Consider the following 18,975-nt stretch of genomic DNA (forward strand, 5'->3'; position numbering starts at 1 on the left):
TTAGTGTTGTTTTTAATAATAAAGGATTGTTTAACTCCATTCATAACAGTGTTTATTAACACATTAACATCAGATATACTCTGCTGTCAATGTTAGACTGTGAAATACAAGCAATAATCAAATTGTGAAAATGCACAAGAATGCAGTAGCAGGACATAGCCTAGAAGTAGATTTCACCTATTATTCCACTATGTTGTTTGCTTTTTACAATGTAAGGATAACTTGTCACGTTCATCACACTCAAAGTTAAGAAATACTAAAATAGAGATAAATAGATCGACGATCACTCCCACTTACGTGAAACGATCCTGTAATGTTGCATTGATAAAATGTGAAAACAAATTCCGCAGCAAATCGTATAAATGAGGTTACATTATGAAAAAATGCAGATGAAACCTGGTTACATATTTGTACCTGTAATATATCGAACCAAGAGGACTCCAGTCGGCAGTAGCCATATTTCCTGGATTACCAGAGTTACCTCCCTTTCGATAAGGAACACGCCTCCTATCCTCGGAGACTGGAGAGTTCCAACTACCTGGTTGGGAGGTTTCCGTATTTTATTTATAGCACCGGAATTCCATCCTCTGTTGGGTGAGAGAGGAACCAATCAAAACAGATCATCAATGTGGTTTATGTAAGTATCACTCAGCAGTTTCGTCATTAACGTAAACCACAGCGATTCATGTAAGTATATCGTGCTTATCCTCCACTGTGCAGATTAATTAGGAGATAAACATACTGCAGTACTGTGCTTTAAAATCGGAGGTATGTAACGAAGTAATAATAGCTCTAAATTTGATCTAAAACCGCGTTATGCTCCTTGTTATATTTTACATTATGTCTGTCACATGAAAAACTTATACATATGAAACTATTGTGTTGTTGAGTGACTAAGGTGATACTTGCCTAATCCAACTTACGTCACAGTCCTTGTCGTTGGGATTACTTGTGTGACAGCTGATGGTTGCTGAAATCCATAACGTTACCATTATCATAACATTGTCTCATTGATGAGAACTTCAGCATCTAAAATTCCAATCAAACACATCAATATTGAAATGTTCATTTGAGTTGTCATTGTACATGGAGATAAGATTGATATGTATTTAATTATTTATTCAAAGTTTTCAAATACTTTTGGGTTTTAACTTTTTTATTAGTGTGGTCAGAGACCATATGGTCTCTGGTGTGGTGGAAAATGGATTCTCTTGTTGAACTCACCAGGATTGAAAGTTTAAGAGGGGAAGTGAACTTATACTAGTAACTAGTAGCATATGACTAAAAAGTTGCCGCAATTTGACATGGCCACATTTTTTTCCAGGTGACTTACATTAAACTGGGAACTGGTGGGCCATGGACTCATTATTTATAAATGCTGAAAGAAACTATTTATAAATACTGGTAGAAACATTGAAGATGGCACACTATGCCACCATAGCCCATAAAAAACATACATCATTCACAGTGGCTAAGTGGGTTAGGCGGTTGACTTTGTGTGCTGGCGATTGGGTGCATGAGTCTGAGGATGTGGCTTTAAATCCTGCTTGGGACTCAAGCCATCAAAAGTACTAGAAAGTGTAATATAACTTGTTACATTTGACCACCTTCTAAAGTTCGTTGTGTACTCACATTAAAAACATATTGTCATTTATCAAGTGTAGACCACTAGATATTTAGGAGATAAACTAACCTGAGAGGTGTTGGAATATCAGAGGTATATAACAAAATTATGATAATTTTGTTATATACTTCTCATTCTCTGATTTGTTTTTTTCTCTATGTTTATTTCATTTCTACCATAACTACATTATTGAGATCACAAAAAAATAAACACAGTGATGGAAAATCGGAGGTATATAACATAACTGTATAACTTTGAAATGCTTAAATTAATCAATATCAAACCAGTGTTTACTGAAGTCATGGTAGAATTCCTATTTCTGCTCAGGTTTCACTGATGTTCCATACTTCCAGGCTGAATATCTGTTTGAAGAAGTGCATAACCACTTAAACTGTATAATAACAACTTTGTTGTTAGCTGGGGTTTTTTTTTTGAGCCAGTCAACAATTTGCAAGTTTTTTCAAGGCATTTAAGGGATGGGCTTTGTTTCTGAAGCAAAACTTCTTAATATGTTTCAGCAAAACGTGACAGATACGTGAGGCTGACCTCAAAGTGGTGCCTTTTGCTATTTGCAGATTTTTGTCAATTTTTATTTTTCTCAGTTTCCACAGAAATGATTCAGACTTAGTCTCAAAAGAGGAGATGGGCCCTGTTTCCGTAGCACAACTCAAAAACTTCTTAATATCTTTCTGCAAAGCTTGGCAGATATGTGAGCTAGACTCCAAAGTGGTGCCTTTTGATATTTACAAATATTTGTCATTTTCATCTTTCTTGGTTTCCATGGAAACAATTCAGACTTAGTCTCTAAAGTGAGGGATAGGCCTCGTTTCATGAAAACCAAAACTCGAAAACCATTTCAACACATCTTGGCAGATACATGAGGCAGATCTTGAAGTGGTGCCTTTTGCTGGCATTTATATTTTTCATGATCTCCACAGAAATGATTCAGTCTTAATCTAAACAAACATCAGGTAACTCTCAGATGATTTGTCCTTTCAAATATGTGGGGCCGGGGAATATGTCATCTTCTGATGACTTTTGTGTTTAAAAGCTTCTGTTTCATTTTATTCATCAACTGAAATTGCTCCAAGTACTTTGTAGAACAACCTTTTTCCATGAAAGGAAAATTGACAGTGTATGAAATAGCGTCTGCCCGGTGGCCAACTGCTTGCTGGTTACATGGCAACTTTATTATTATATAGCCATCCCTGTGGGCCAGTCCATTTTCCATGGGGATATATTTTACCATGTCATTGACTACAGTGATATTTTGGAAATATTTTATAACTATGGTAGCAAGATGACGTCTGTATGCATAGTTCATAATCACTCAAACCGTAACTTCCACAGATCAGTCTACCCTTTTATTTAACACTAAACGTGATTTGTCTAAAGAATGCTTTCAGTGACCAAGTTGTTTTTGTTAAATTTGGTATTGCGCATGTTTTCTTTTCACTAGGAGAGTTACCAGTCCCCTGTGCTCATAGCATGAAGAACATGTAGAGACCATTCTTGCCAAAGATACTGACCATTCTGACTTTGCCTGTTTGTCTCAATCAGATGGCAGTGACACTAAATGAACAGGGACGACCAAGTTATACTTTGTAAAATTTGCTTTTGCATATGTTTAAGTTTACCTCACTATAAGTAACTCTTTGACAATAGTATTTTAGCACCTTACCTCAGTTTCCCATGTTTATTACAGGGCTTGTTACACATGTTCACAGGGCCAGCAACATTTTTCAGTTATCACCCCAATAGGCTTCCTGTGTTTTTTAGGACTTTCGTACACTGACATTGAATAACAATACCTAGTCATATTTTTTTTCTGTATGTGATATGTAACTTTACTGAAGCAATCATGATAATACTGGTAATTCACATGTTGTGAGACTAACATCTTGTCTGTGAAATTAACATGTTATACACACAGAAACAAATATATATTAATAGAATAGAAACAATATATCTTAATAGAATAGAATAAAATGGAGCAAAGATACCTCCTTGTGTACCAAATGGAACATATAGGGCCGTCTCTTATTCTCGCGTGTTTCCTATTCTTGCGGTAAACACATTTTCTGCTCAGGTCGCCGATGTGTGATACTTAGCTCTCATCATTGACCAGTAACTAGGAAGTGACCCAAGTCTGTGAATTATCAAAAGTTTGCAATGTAACGAATATGCTTGAGTTTTAACCAACTTGGAAATATCGTAACTTTTCCCCGCCCTTCCCGATAAGATTCCCCTTCCTTACACATAATAACGTTACTTTCTCGTACCGTGAGAATAGGAGACGCCTCGAAAAGTCAGCGGACGACCATGGGTTTCATCGAGCTCAAGTGAGATAATACACTTGATGGATCAAGCAGTTGATAGATGCAGATGTCAGAGGGGGAATCTCTTCATTTAAAAACAACAAGCATACATACGAAAAGAACTGTTTATATAATTTTTTCAGCTGATATTCGTAAGTACCGCGGGAATAGGAGATGCCAGTATACTTGCTTGGGCTGTGTGGATATTGTATATTTCAGGGCCTTTATGACAGACAGAAGTTTTGTAAACATTTCATGTTAAGCCTTCATGCAGATACATTATTTCCTGTTCATGAGACATCTGCAGTGAGTGAGGGACATGACCAACTCAGGAAATCCTTATACAGGACATTCTTGACCTGACTATATATACTAGTATATATATATAGTGTGTGTGTGTAATACCAGGAGACAAGAGTATCGATATAACATTTCTAGGTAAGCATGCTATCGTTTTTTATCTGCAGCCTAGTTCTATTTAATTTTGGATTACAACAATGTTTGTATTGACATTTGGTATTAATACTTATGTTACTTGTACATAGTATTGTATTTGTTGAGTCATGAGCCTTGTACTGTATTTTCCATGATAAGCTCACTGACTTGAGAAAATGAACAAATGTGGAACATACCAAGGCTGGGTGAGTGAGGCTGAGCTACAAAATAATTGTGTTGTCAGAGATAAAACTGTAGTGACTAAACTAGGCCAACAAAATGTGTAATGACTAGGCATGAGATTATAGACTGTCATGTTAAAGTCCTGTTTTGGTAGGATCTCTAATTATGATCACAGATTGGTCTGGAAGTCGGTCACAGAGAGCTTATCAAAGCAAGGCTCTTAATGCATTATAACAGTATATCATATTTCAAGTAGTATCGTATATATAAATCAGTAGTGGACAAGTCTTCAGGGAGAAGTAGGGAGCTGAATGTAGACAAGGAATGAAATGATTCTGTTTGGGCTGAGAGATTTTAAGGCAGTGACATAAATTATCAGTCACGTTCCTGAGGGGTCAGTAGCCATTGTCAAGGTCAGTATTTGTTGTATGTATAATCGTTGCAGGAAATGATAATCAGTCAGGTGAAAGTGATCACGTATTTGTTTGTAAAAATTGATAAAATTGTGGTATTTAGCATATTCAGTGACTTCATCATGTGTGCGTCATAATGAACATTCACATAATGTTATAATATAGTCTCGAGTACCATAAATACCACCTGTATAGTAATGTTATTTTTGCAGATGTTTATGTTTGATTTCCTCAGATGTTTCCTTGAACTTAATCTGTCACAATTTGAAATGTATACTTTCAAATATAGCATTCTCTCTCATTTCCTAGTCTCTAAATCTTCTCAGATGTAAGGCATGATAACATAAGAGCCATTTTCAGCTCACAATAGTCAACAAAACTAAACTTGTAGAAAGCAGATTGTCAAAAAGTGCTTAATTTTAAAAATTTCAGATAAAACTGAGTGTTTTTGCAGAGCTTTGACCTACATTTGATATAACTACATGTTACTCTTTTACCTTGGTAAAGTGTGTGGTAAACTGAGATACAGATTATCAAAGGTATTTTTCTGTGTTTTCCATCTCATGCAAAGCCAGAACTTCCATTCCAAAGTAAAATAGTTAAAAGTATTTTTGTCTCTGTTTTTCAAGACCTTGTGGAAATTTATTCCCTCATGCAAAAAGAATACCTCTGCACTGTTAAGGAGACGCAGCTTAGCATGTTTTTTCCTAATTTTGAAACAGATATATGAATTTGTTTCCAAAGTGACTCAGCGTTGTTTGTAAACTAATTTAATGGCTATTACAAAATGATATAACTTTGTAAGTTTAAAACCTGCTTACTTGGTTGGAAATGGCTAGCCTTAAATGGACGGGTGGATTTTGAATCAACACCCACCTCTGAACTGCATACATGGATATTGCTGCGGCTTGTAGACCTACCATGTTGTACTTCACTGGTGTACTGCAGATGTAATCTAGTGTTGGACATTCAGATAAGAGTGTGGGATCTACCTGGTGTTTACCTAATGTGTAGTGTTCACGTATCACATAGTTGCTTGTGTGATACGTGGCACAGGAATATACGTCTGTCACACAGTATATCAAATCTGGATATACCATGGCAGTTGGTACAAATATCATGTGGTGAGAGATATCATGTGAAGTATCATATGAATGGATGAATGTGTAATTTGAAAAGTATATTTGTGATCCATGACTTGATATGACAGTGTACACAGTACTAACTTAAGTATGTTTGTGTTATCACAACTGCAGCATTGTATATACATCATTTTATCATTTTACAATTTATTTATTATTCATGAGTAAGGATTATGAGTTATGAGTTATCATTAACATGATTAATGGCAAAGGATACATGTCTGCCATACATTATTTCAAATCTGGATACACCATGGCAGCTGGTACAAATATGTGGTGAGATATATATTTAGCCACATGTAAATGTGTAATTTGAAAATTACATTTTTGATCCATGACTCGATATGACAGTATACGCAGCCTGTGTGGTATAGTTGTCACGACTGCAACGTCATGATTTGCTGAAGTAAAATATCACAAAGATCATTTATCATTTTACAACTTATTTATTATTCATGAATAACCATTATATTGTAAGTCATGTGAGAGGTTTATTATGATGTTTATTCAAATTTAAATTATACATATCTGCAAAAATTGTGAAATAGTCGGTGGCATACTCTCTGCCATACCTCTCTGGAGTATTTCCAATAATTCTTTTGTCTAATCTTGAACAAGTCACAATGGTAAAAATTATTAGTTTACAAGACACCTTTTAATTTCATTATCACACACATATCATTTAAATCACTGTGAATTTGAAAGTTGTGGTTTAAACTGCTGATTTTACATGAGCTCAGTTTGAACTGGGAATAACCTGATATATCATCAAGAAATACAGAAATGTACATGTTGATAAACGTGATCAAATAGCAAAGCTGTCACAACTTAATTAACTTAGTTAGCAAACTGGATCCTGGAATGAATAGGTCATTAGAAAGTTAATTCAGAGGCTATATAGTCTAATATAATCATGAGGATGTCTGTCTAGTGATGGCAATTTACACTGTGATCTTTCTTTTGCTTGTCCACATACTTGAATATTCATAATAAATTAAACATCAACAAGAAGTAGTCTGATGTATAATATAATGTTGTGGCCCTATGTACATGACACTACAAAACCATACCTCTCTGCATAATTATATTTTGCTGTGCTGATACAATTATGTTGCCATGGCTGTATGGGACATCAGTATGATATGTAATACGATATTTTCATATCTGATTTCCAGCAGTCCAACTGACTGATTTGCATAGAATGTACACAAAATAATTTTAACTTAAATAAAGTTGCTGCCAAAAGTTGTCCTGGGAGTGTTACTCAGCAAATGGGTGCTCACAGTTATTTTTGTATATACATGTATTTACCTTTTCGACATCCGACATCATTGCTGGTTGAAGGGGATTCCATCAGACAGATCAGTTTATGCATAAAGAACTAAGAGCTAAGAAGAACTGGCCATCAATACAAGTATATTTAGCAGGTACAAGACTCCAAACAAGGGTGTTTATGTGAATTTAGTGTTTTCTAATTTTACATTACTCTGTGCAAATGTTATATTTTTAAACTTATCCTATCTCACGATTTGCACTTCTCCCTCTTGCTTCAACGCTGAGTGGAACGAATTAGAACTTTCCTGTAGGCCTCTCTTGTCCATATGCTTGTGTTCCCCATTCTGCACTCCTTACAGGACAGGTCCCTTAACCCATGCGGAGCATGCAGCATGCTCCCCTATCTACCCACGTGACTACCTCAGAGAGATCATTCTTCTTCTTGTCACACGACAGAGTGGACGTATCATAGTTCTTGTATAGAGTTTGAGTTGAGGAAAGCAGATCCTCCAAACAAGAAGCGTAAATTTTGCTCTCAGTGTAAAACTAGTTTTTCAACTTTGGACCCACACGTATGGTGTGTTGATTGTGTGGGTCAATGTTCTTGGGAGAAACGTTGTGAGAAGTGTGCAGGTTTATCAACTGAAGATTTCAAGGCTTATAAGCGGGTTTGAGCTTGTAGGATTGCAGATAGAGCTAGGAATGCATCTGTTGACCAAGGCCCCACTCCTACCAAGAAACCACACCTGGATCGTCCTACCCTCACCCCTCGTCGTCTGAAATCCCCGCTCTCCAAGTCATTCAAGGCGATCACGTTCGATTCATCGATCTATTTCGTCGGAATGTTCAAGTTCCAGTTGGTCTAGATCGCCTGACAGGTTTGTCTCGAATCCATCTCGTAGATCGACTGAGTGGTCATGTTCACCCCAGCAGAGTGGCATTGGTCGTCAGTCTGTTTCTATTGATTGTACCAAAACACGTATTGATTCAAATGGTGATATCGGCACTTGATCCCGTTTGGATTCACGTTGCCGAACTGATTCACCAGGCCGAATCAATTCACCAGATCGAATCAATTCACCAAGCCGAATCAATTCACCAGTTCGAATCAGTTCACATGGTCGAATCAATTCACCAGATAGAATCAATTCACATGGCTGTTTCAATTCACCATGTACAGGTTTGCATGAACGGGTTGGTTCACCTTTCCGTGATGCTTCATATCGCTGAACCAGTTCAGTACACCGTTTGGCTTCACTTAATCTCGAACAACGGCTTCTAGAAAAAGTGAGTCATGGGATTGAATTCATTCACGTACACGAACTGGTTTGCCTCATCAATTTGATTCTTCGGCTCATCCTGATTCACGCTACTTATGTGATTCGCAGCAGCGTTCTGGCATTGTTTCCCGGAGTGGATCACTTCAGCGTTCAGGTTCACCTACTCGCTCAAGATCATTCCTTCGGGATGGTAGGTCGGGCTTTACTAATCGATCCAGATCGCCAGATCGAGTTAGGTCATCCCATCCTTCTGTCTCCCAGATTAGTCAACATGCTACGGTTCGTTTGATTTCACCAGTTCGCTCCCCATCCAGACGCCGGTATAGTTCCAGGGACCATCGCTCTCCTTCACGTCAAACTGATTTGGATCATATTACGGGGGCGACAATTCTACCTGAATGATGGAACCCTAATCAGGATTCCTCTCAAGGGCCAGATTTAAACACAATGCTTCAGGCTATTACAGTAGCTTGGAATCATTGTCAACCTTCGACTACGTCAAGTTCAATTCCAGTTGCATCAACTGGTAACCTGTCTTCCACTGGTGTATCTCATCAACCCTCATCCCGCTCTCCAAATAATTCGGATATTTCTACCCCAGAGGGTAGTTTTGATTTAGTAGAACCTTCACATGTACGTGCCTGGATTGTTGAAAAGCTTCAACTGTTGGTGAACAGATCTCCGGATGACCTTAATGTTTCTTATGCTCTGAAGAATAGAGACCTATCGACCATTACCTTGCCACCATGATTGTGCATTCTGCAAATGAAAAGTTCATTAGATGATGACACTCATTTTCAGGTCTCTGTTGAATTACTGAAAATGGAGAAATCTCAGCTGCAAAGTTCATTGAAACAACGCAGAAAGCCTCGTTTCTCTCCAACCAACCCAGATTTGAAAGACTGCTTTCGTGACAGACCCTTTACCCAAACACGGAACAGGAGTAGAAAACCGTCCTGGGGTGGCGCCTCTCGTCATCCCACCAAGACAGGTCCCGACACTGGAAGTGGCATCTCTAAGCAGTGACTCACAGAGATTGCTGCCCGACTTGGTCCTACCGTCCCCAATTGTCCCGATCTTTGACTTAACAGTGGGCGGAAGATTAGGAAAGTTTGCACCCAACTGGGAGATTCAGCGATTCTCACTCACGGATATCAGATGCCGCTTGTCAGGAATCCCCCTCTCACAGTCACTCCTTTTCAACGCACTTATCCTCCGGATCAAAATTTGCTTCTTCAGGCCACCATAGAGACACTTCTGGACAAGCATGCTGTAGTACAGCTCGACCCACTCATTGTTACTCCAAGGTTCTACTCCCCAATATTTCTGGTGCCAAAAAAGAATTCAAACAAACTTCGTTTGATATTCAACATGAAACAGTTCAAAGCCCGGTTTCTGTCACCACCACCCCACTTTCGGATGGTCTCAGTCAACCTGCTACGCACCATTTTGAAGAAAGGGGATGGTCTGATTTCCCTCGACCTGCAAGATGCCTATTTTCACATACCAATACATCCAGATCACTGGAAGTATCTTCAGTTCACGTTCCAAGGACGTCATTATGAGTGGATGGTACTACCATCTTAAATATCTACAGCCCCATGGCTTTTTACTCGGGTAACCAAACCGATAACAAGCTATCTGCAGGTCCCAACTACAACTTCGCCCTCTCCAAATGTTTTTGTGCCCATACATCCTGAACGACAACCCCAGGGAGATGATTCGTCTTCCAGAGCAGCTACGGCCAGTTCTGCGTTGGTGACTCAATGAACAGAATGTTTGCGCCGGAGTCTCTATGGTGCCATTCACACCGACTCTTCACCTGTTTGTCGACGCATCCCTCAAGGGTTGAGGTGCCGACTTTCTCCATCATCGAGTGGCCGGGCAGTGGTCATCGGCACAAGAGACCCTTCACATCAACGAGTTGGAATTCAGTGCGGTCATTCTAGCCATTCAACATTTGGCAGCAGAACTCCAGTCGTCCCATCTATTGATTCAATCAGACAATTCAACAGTGGTATGGTACATCAACAATCAAGGCTCGACGGGATCAGCAGCTCTGCTTCAGTGGACGTTTCGGTTTTACCACAGAATCGATTCTCTTCACATTGTGGCAAGAGCCCAACACATTCCCAGAGTGAGGAATGTCATAGTCGACGCCTTGTCTCGTCCCAAACGGCCGTCACCAATGTTACTGCCTCTGATATTTCAGTCAATGATCTACTCAGTATCTCAAACAGAAGTAGATCTATTCGCCACTTGGTACAACCATCAGCTTCTAAGGTTCGTATCACCTATTCCAGATCCTCAGGCGTGGGACCACGATGCGATAGCAATATCTTGGGAGGGACTGAATGCCTACACATTTCCTTCCCCGGCTCTACTTCCCAAAGTTGTTCAGAAGTTACTTACAACTAGCAAAATTCGTCTGGTTTTGGATGCACCTTTTTGGCCAGCAAGAAGTTTGTTCGTCGATCTGAAGCAATTAGCAGAACCGAACCCAGTACTGCTACCCGCTGCAACGACTTACTTCGTCATCCTCATTCAGACGTGTAGTACGGGTCACCACAGACCCTGGATCTGCACGTATGGCGCATTTACAGAAATCTCTGAGAGCCAAGGGTGACTCTCACAGAGTAGCTGCAGCCATGACTTCTGCACACAGGACTTCAACTCGATCATTGTATGACAATAAATGGTAGAAATTTGAACATTATTGTGGTATTAGGGGAATTATTTCTCCCACTACTGCATCACCTCAAGTCGTTGCAGAATTTCTACAGCATTTACTAAATACGAGGAAGCTTAAAGGTACTACATTGTCAGCCTATTTGGCTGCCATTAATTAGGTTCTTGCCACAACTACTGGAACAAAGGTGTCTACTACTCCCAAGCTCCAGTCTCTACTTCGCTTGTTCAGGCTTGCTGATCAGTCCAGGAAGTTCAGACCTCCTGCATGGGATTTGTCAGTTGTCCTCCGTCATTTAGGGTCCACTGACTATGAACCACTACATGATAAGGAGTTTGAACAGATAACGTTCAAAACTTTCTTTTTAGTAGCATTGGCTACTGCGGCTTGTATTTCAGAGTTGCATGCACTTGATGTGAATCGTGCACAATTTGAACGAAAACGGCATGGCAGAGTATTTCTGGGATTGCGTTGGGACTTTGGTGCAAAAAACCAGTTACCAGGACAACCAGATAGACTTTTTACAATCCCTCCTTTGTCAACGATTCTTGGGCCCGATGATGTGGAAGATTTATCTCTCTGCCCTGTCAGAGCTCTATGGATCTTCCTAGCTGCCTCCCAAGATCGCCGTCGTCTTTGTAAGAGGCTATTCATCCCGCTGTCATCTACATCCAAGGATGAGGTCTCACGGACAACCTAATCTTTTTGGAAGTGTGCTACTATACTGAGGGCGTATGCTTTTGCTGGACTGCCACCCCCAGCAGCATCCAATCCTCATGAGACCCGCGCGTTAGTCTCTATGATGGCTCTACACAGCAACTGTTCCTTGACGTCCATCATGGAGGGTTGCTTTTGGCGCTCTGATACAGTGTTTTCTTCGCATTGTCTGAGGGATTTGTCAGTCCAAGGTCTTCACCAGTTCGGACCCCTTGTCTTGGCCCAGCAATTGTCATCGGCCCATCAACGCAGATGAGGAAGAGTGCGTTTATGCTTTCTTTCTTGTGTACATACTGAATAAAATTTTGAACTTTGTCTCTGAGTTTTGTTCTGGATTCGTCTGGGAATTGAACTCTTTACTCAATTTATTGGGTGATTGCTATTAGTGTCTATACGGATCTACAGTAGTTAGATCCTATTTTTGTGATGTAGAAGAGTTCAATAATCTCGCTTGCTGACCTCTACTCCTCGGAGCAATCACGTCAGTATAGTGAGTCCTTCCCAATTTCCTTTATGGATTTCATAGCGTTCATAGCTCCTAAGTTCCTTAGCACACCTTTGGGGTCTTACTGTGGTAAGTAGTGGAAGCCATGTGGTGTTGTTTTGGTACTGAACGTTAAACTTGTGAACTTTCTGATTCAGTTTCCTTTTCTCCTCTTTGTGATGGGGTCTGATGAGCTGTCTCAAAGCAGGTACGGGCCCGATTACTAGTCATAAGACTTTAATTATGGGGGTACTCTGATAAATCGCGATGAAGTGAGATGACTCGCCTAGTTGCATCTCCTTGCATATGCGAGGGTTGTGGCCGAACACCACATTGCTCAGGAGTACCCACTCCTCGGGAGCGATGGCGCCTAGTAAGCCAAGGGGTTCAGGAGAACCCACCACTAGTATAGGTTCTATGCTAGTTGGATGCGACCTCTCTTGTTCATTGCTACCTACGGTTGTCATTAGCCTATACAGTTATACTGTCAGTACTTTGAGACATAGGGTTATCTCCTACCTGCCGTCCAACCGTGGGATAAGTGCAAATCATGAGATAGGATAAGTTTAAAAATTTGGAAATTTTAACTATAAATTGTATATTTATATACTTATCCTATCTCAAGCGGTGTATGCCCACCCAGCCTCGCCACTACACAGATTTAGACGTGGGCTCCAAGAAAGAATGATCTCTCTGAGGTAGTCACGTGGGTAGATAGGGGAGCATGCTGCATGCTCTGCATGGGCTAGGGGACCCGTCCTGTAAGGAGAGCAGCCTGGGGAATACGGGCATATGGACAAGAGAGGCCTACAGGAAAGTTCTAATTCGTTCCACTCAGCGTCGAAGCAAGAGAGAGAAGTGCAAATCGTTAGATAGGATATGTATATACAATATAAATATACAATTTATAGTTAAAATTCCCAAATTTATTACATGCAGTCAGTCAGTTGATTTTTTAGGTGGATTCATTGTTCAGTTGTTGTATGGGTGTGGCCGCAGACCTGACCTTGATTCCTCATGCAGAGTGTACAATGTGTGAAACCCATTTCTGATGTCCCTGCTGTGATATACCTGAAATACTACTGAAAGCATTGTACAACTCTCTCACTCTATGAACTGTTGGATAATATGTTCAATATCAGTAGATAGTTATTGCTTTCTCCTATATGTATAGTGTTAAAGTTTATCGTCATCATCACTCCTACCTCCACCACCACCATCATCATCCTGAGACCTGTGAAGATCCATGTTAAAATCGATCTTCAATAACCCATGCTTGTCATGGGAAGCAAATAATGGGATTGGATGGCCAAGATAGCTTGGTTGGCATGTGTCCCATTTGCATAGAACAATGCTCATGCTGTTGATCACTGGGTTGTCTGGTCCAGACTCGATTATTTACAGACCCCTGACATATAGCTGGTATATTGGTGAGTGTTGCGTAAAACTCACTCACTCATAGAATCTCTCTCGCCTATTGTTTCAGGTTGATACAGAGGACAGCTCGGTTGCTGCTTGCCGTGGGTCTGGTAAAGAACAGTGCCCCATCCATTAGCTGGTTTGCTATGGGAGATTTGGCATCTAAGATGTCTATGATCACTAAGGAAGAAGCATTGCCAGGTTTGTCAGAACTTGAAATGTGTGATGTTGAATGAAAAAAATTTGTAAGTATTTCTTTCCCCAATATTTGCTGTCTTTCCTTGTTTTCGAAGAGACGTTAAATTCATTAAGCATATTGGTATGAAATGTTATAGAAACACAACAGACAATGATGATGAAATGCTAGTAATAAGTTTCTCCCTGTCAATCCATGAACTTTTCAAATCTGATTATTACTTTGAATGGTGCCAGGTGATATCATTTTACATCATAAACATGTATCTGAATTGACTTTGCATGTACAGCAGAAATATAATAATGTGAATTGTGCTGAAGAACCTGTTAGTTAATTGCAGTTAAATACATAGTTATCATGCATGCTGAGTGCTCCTGTTTCAGGGCGGAATGATGCGCTGAAGGTGTCACCGAAACATGCTGTTAATGGAAACCCAACTGTGCCTCCATTCCCAGAAAACATGAAGATGGCCATGATCGGTAAGACTGCTCTTTGCCTGTTAACCACAAATTGCCAGTAAGACAGGTGCTTGCCAGTGTATTCTCAGAGATAAATTATTTGGAATACTGGAGAATGATACATCATTATCACTCAGGCTGTGACCAGGTTAATGACCAGTTTTCATAATGGCTGTCTTCTATGATGATGTCTTACACCAGGTGGGTCACTTTCATGTTTCTTGCCCCAAATCTTCTTGTGATCTGTCAAAAGCTCTGATGAAATTGGCTTCTGTACAAATATATGTCCAGTGTACCTTTAGAACATGTTTTGAAGCTGTTGGTACCAGGATATGCATGGTGATATTCTATGAATTTAGTTGTAGTAATTTTTAGTTTATGTAATCCCACAATATTTCGTCAGTGAAAACATTTGCACATTGTAGCTATTCATGAAGAGTGTTAACCGAGACTAATGTTCGTTTCCATCACCAGGTATGGGATGTTTCTGGGGAGTGGAGAGAAAATACTGGCAGGAAAAGGGCGTCTACTCTACTCAGGTAGGCTTGGCTTCCATTGCAGGGTTATTATGCTGACTGCCTGAATGTACAGTTATAATGAACACATATCTCTGACTTGCATTTGCCTCAACATCCCTCAAATATGAATCATCTGAAAGAGATATGTCTTTTGACTGTTCATAAGTGAAAGGAGTTAAGATAAGTTTAGAACCTTGATGAAAATATGTGGTATGCTCTCTTGAGTGTTAATGCTCTCTCTGAGGGTTAAAGAGATAAATCTCAATTTCTATTATTAACAATCTGCTTCTGTTTGAGAGAAAAAGTGGTTGAATACACAACAGAAAGAATGGAAATAAATGCAGGGCACTACAAACAGATATGCATGTGACACTTTTGGTGGTAAGATAAGTAATATATGATGTGCAGGATCAATGAATGCTGATGAATTTGATGTTTCATGCAGCTGTGTTGACAGGTTGGCTATGCAGCCGGTTACACCAAGAACCCGACATACAAGGAAGTGTGTACAGGCCAAACAGGGCATTCCGAGGTCGTCAGAGTTGTGTATGATCCAGAAAAAACAAATTTTACAAGGCTGCTACAGGTAATTTGACGCATTTCTATTTCTTTCCACTTATGATATTGCACCTCATGACCCATCATAAACTGTGTGATCCAGTGTGCAGACTCATTAAATTCAGATCTTCCTGCAGTACAATATCTCAATGCTTGAATGAGGAAATGTATATGGAAGGTTGCATCAGTGATGGTTTCCATGTCTCTGACTTGCGTATGATCATGGTGATCCATTTACTAAAGAACCACATCAGATCAACAGTTAAGAAAACTGACATTTGAATTGCTCCCAAACCCACACAGCTTTCATTTAGATTTGTTGGTCAAAATTTCCACCAGGTTTCACCTCACTCCTTTATGGAGATCTTGAAGCAGATAAGTATCCCAGTGTTGTAAAGAAACATCCTAATTTAGATGCACAATATTGTTTAGTAGGGGTTTTGTATACAACTGTATTCTTCTGGTATGTCAATGCTTTTCTCAACTCTTGTGTTTTCTGAACAAACAGTGCCTTTCAACAGTATTTCAGATTTATCGTGTTTGAGATGTGAGCCAAAATGAACATGCAAGACAAACACGATAGACATCATCATTACTTCATCTGTACATTTCAGGTATTCTGGGAGAACCACAACCCCACACAGGGCATGCGGCAAGGTAATGACTCTGGCACTCAATACCGATCAGGCATATACTACTATGACGACGAACAAAAGCAGCTAGCTGAAACATCCAGGAATGCCTACCAAGAGCTGCTGACAAAGAAGGGTTATCCTGAGATTACCACTGAGATCCTACCTGTTCCGGAGTTCTACTATGCGGAAGACTATCACCAACAATATCTGCATAAAAACCCACATGGATACTGTGGGCTTGGTGGTGTTGGAGTGTCATGCCCTGTGGGAGTTTTTGGAAAAGGCAAGAAAAAAGATGAATTGTAGGGTCTTGCAGGAACTCCTTGTTAAGAAGTCGTCTGAGTGTTACTTTAAAGATTCTTCCTCACATCATTAAACAAGGCTTAGGACCTGATCGTCATTGAGATATGATCTCCTGGATCAGGTTTGCAGTCATTATCCTACCATCAGTTTGGGAACAAGGTGTGTACACAACTTACAGAAATTATCTTAGCCTATGCATGAATATCGTTAAACAGAAACATACTTAGATAACATGCAGCACTTTGCTGCCAACATGGAAAGTGTTGGGTGGATTCCAAGTTTGGACTGGTCCGAAACAACCCGGGGATGTATTTGGAAATCAGGATTAATTGATCAATTGTGCAGATTGTTGCTGGAATACCAATGAACGTGGAGGTAATCAACAAATATGTGCACTTGTTTTCAAGCAGGCAGAATTCAGGCTAGTTATGTCTTAATATGATACCAGTGATATTTGTGGGGAGTTATTTCACTGCCCTCCATTGCAGGATATATACATGGGCGTGCGACTGTGTATCATGTCCAGACTGTAGAACCAGTGTGATTATATACTGCTCCAAATAAGTTAATCATCCTTGACAGATAAGTTACATTAAATACACAGGTTCTTTTGATGATTTTTCAATAGTATATTTTACACTTTTTGCAGTTTACCCTTGCAGAAAATTAGTCATTAGTCTATTTTTACTTCAAATTAATGACAGAAAAGAAAAAACAATATTGATGATGTAATAAAAAAGTAGTGATTTTCCTAGTACCCTTGTGGTATGTAGATTTGCACATACAGTGGATATGTTAGCTAGGAAACACTCTGTTCATGAAAATAAAGTAGTAGTATGTGAATATGTATTTGTCTCTCATTTATTGTAATGATTTAGTTTGTTCATAAATTTGTGAATAAACTCTTTAGTGTACAATTTCCCAGTGTCTGTTTATAAATGCAAGCCTCGTACCATGAGGTATCTTTCCTCACTCATTTGATGTAATTCCAGTTGTGACTTTACAAAAGTTTGACATCTCAGTAGCTGGGATCTGAGTGGCCATCCAACTTATCGCTACCATAGGGGATGGCATAGGGCAGGAGGAAATTGGGTACAATGAAAAAAAAAACAAGGACAGCTCTATTCTTTCAAATTTGAGCTTCATATTAAGGAACTGCTTATCTATCTTTGGCAGGACAGGTGTGTTGAAAATGTTTTACACGGTTTGACAGCTATGTAAATATATGCTGCATAAAGTGCAGTCATGGGTGAAACAAAATATGATAGGATTCCATGATCAACATATTTTATTAAAACTTGTTACGTTAACATAAAATGTCAAGCTCTTATAAGCTACCATTATTAAATCAAATAAGACCATTGCTGTATCTGTCAAACAATACCGAAGTAGTAGTTACTGTTACCAGCCACAGATACTCACTCATGTAGTTGAGTGTCTCTTTGCAAGGTCAGTCATTTTGGAACATAATCATCCCTGTCTGTGCTCAGCAGATCAAGTATTCCATTTATCCCCTTAAAGCTCAATGAATGTGTTTGGACTTGGCATGGTATTGTTTGGGCCATGACGTTTGTATAATGAATGTGTTGGTTGGAGTTTTACAGTATGGTTTATCACAGAATCGGGCCAGGAACAAGTAAACCAGCCTGGATGCAAACATAGCAGTACTTCCAAAGTCTTGATACTCAGCAAGTGAGTGAGTGTGTTTATTTTAATGCCTCGCTCAGCAATATTCCAGGTATATGGCTGCTGTCTGTAAACAATTGAGCCTCAATCAGACAATCCAGTGATCAACAGAATAAGCATCTATCTGCGCAAATGGGAACCGATAACATGTCAACAAAGTCAGTGAGCCTGACCACCTGATTCCATAAATTGCCTCATACGACAAGCATAGTCGCCTTTTGTGGTAAGCATGGGTCTCAGCAAGAGAGGTGCTGAAATTGAAACTTGCAATAAACACTGAAAAAAGAAATTAGGAATCATGAATGTATTTGGGAATATTCTTATGAAACTGTGCAGTCTTCACATCCCTAAAAAGATAAGTTCCCTGAATTTTCTTTTTCCAATGGTACAGGTCCCTTTATTTTGTGGATGGTCAATGCAATCCTCTGATATTGGTATATGTACCTTTTTTAGTTGTATAACAGACATTCTACTTCTGGGTCACCCTGACTCCCACATGTGCAATTATGAACTTGCCATATATGGAGGAGAGTGAGTCAGCAGCAGCAGCTTGAGTCATCACTGATTGTTCGTGCCATGCACACCAGTACTTCAACATGACTGGTGCTACATTTCATCCAGAAAAACACATCCATGACAAGG

The 18,975-nt window shown here is 39.5% G+C and overlaps 2 protein-coding genes across 4 annotated transcripts in view; one reads left to right on the forward strand and one right to left on the reverse strand.

Moving 5' to 3' along the window:
- The window catches only part of LOC137297624 (vacuolar protein sorting-associated protein 16 homolog), a 31,284-nt gene extending 30,697 nt beyond the window's left edge, over window positions 1-587 (reverse strand). Inside the window, exon 1 of the mRNA XM_067829499.1 lies at window positions 415-587. Coding sequence (XP_067685600.1) covers window positions 415-458 — 44 coding nt within the window. The 5' untranslated portion in view covers window positions 459-587. The remainder of the gene's footprint in view (window positions 1-414) is intronic.
- Window positions 500-17,566, forward strand: LOC137297628 (peptide methionine sulfoxide reductase MsrA 2-like). 3 transcript variants are annotated; one of them, XM_067829504.1, is made up of 6 exons: window positions 500-637; window positions 14,047-14,180; window positions 14,559-14,654; window positions 15,108-15,172; window positions 15,609-15,737; window positions 16,324-17,566. In XM_067829504.1, exons 1-6 carry the CDS (start codon window positions 627-629, stop codon window positions 16,648-16,650), a joined length of 762 nt encoding a protein of 253 aa, XP_067685605.1. In that variant the 5' UTR covers window positions 500-626; the 3' UTR covers window positions 16,651-17,566. The 3 variants fall into 3 exon arrangements, with proteins under 3 accessions (XP_067685605.1, XP_067685606.1, XP_067685604.1); XM_067829505.1 differs by having other exon boundaries at window positions 613-687; XM_067829503.1 differs by lacking the exon at window positions 500-637 and adding an exon at window positions 5,945-6,097.
- The last annotated feature ends 1,409 nt before the right edge of the window (window positions 17,567-18,975 follow it).

The sequence above is a fragment of the Haliotis asinina genome, chromosome 10, assembly GCF_037392515.1.
Source record: "Haliotis asinina isolate JCU_RB_2024 chromosome 10, JCU_Hal_asi_v2, whole genome shotgun sequence".
Taxonomy (NCBI): domain Eukaryota; kingdom Metazoa; phylum Mollusca; class Gastropoda; order Lepetellida; family Haliotidae; genus Haliotis; species Haliotis asinina.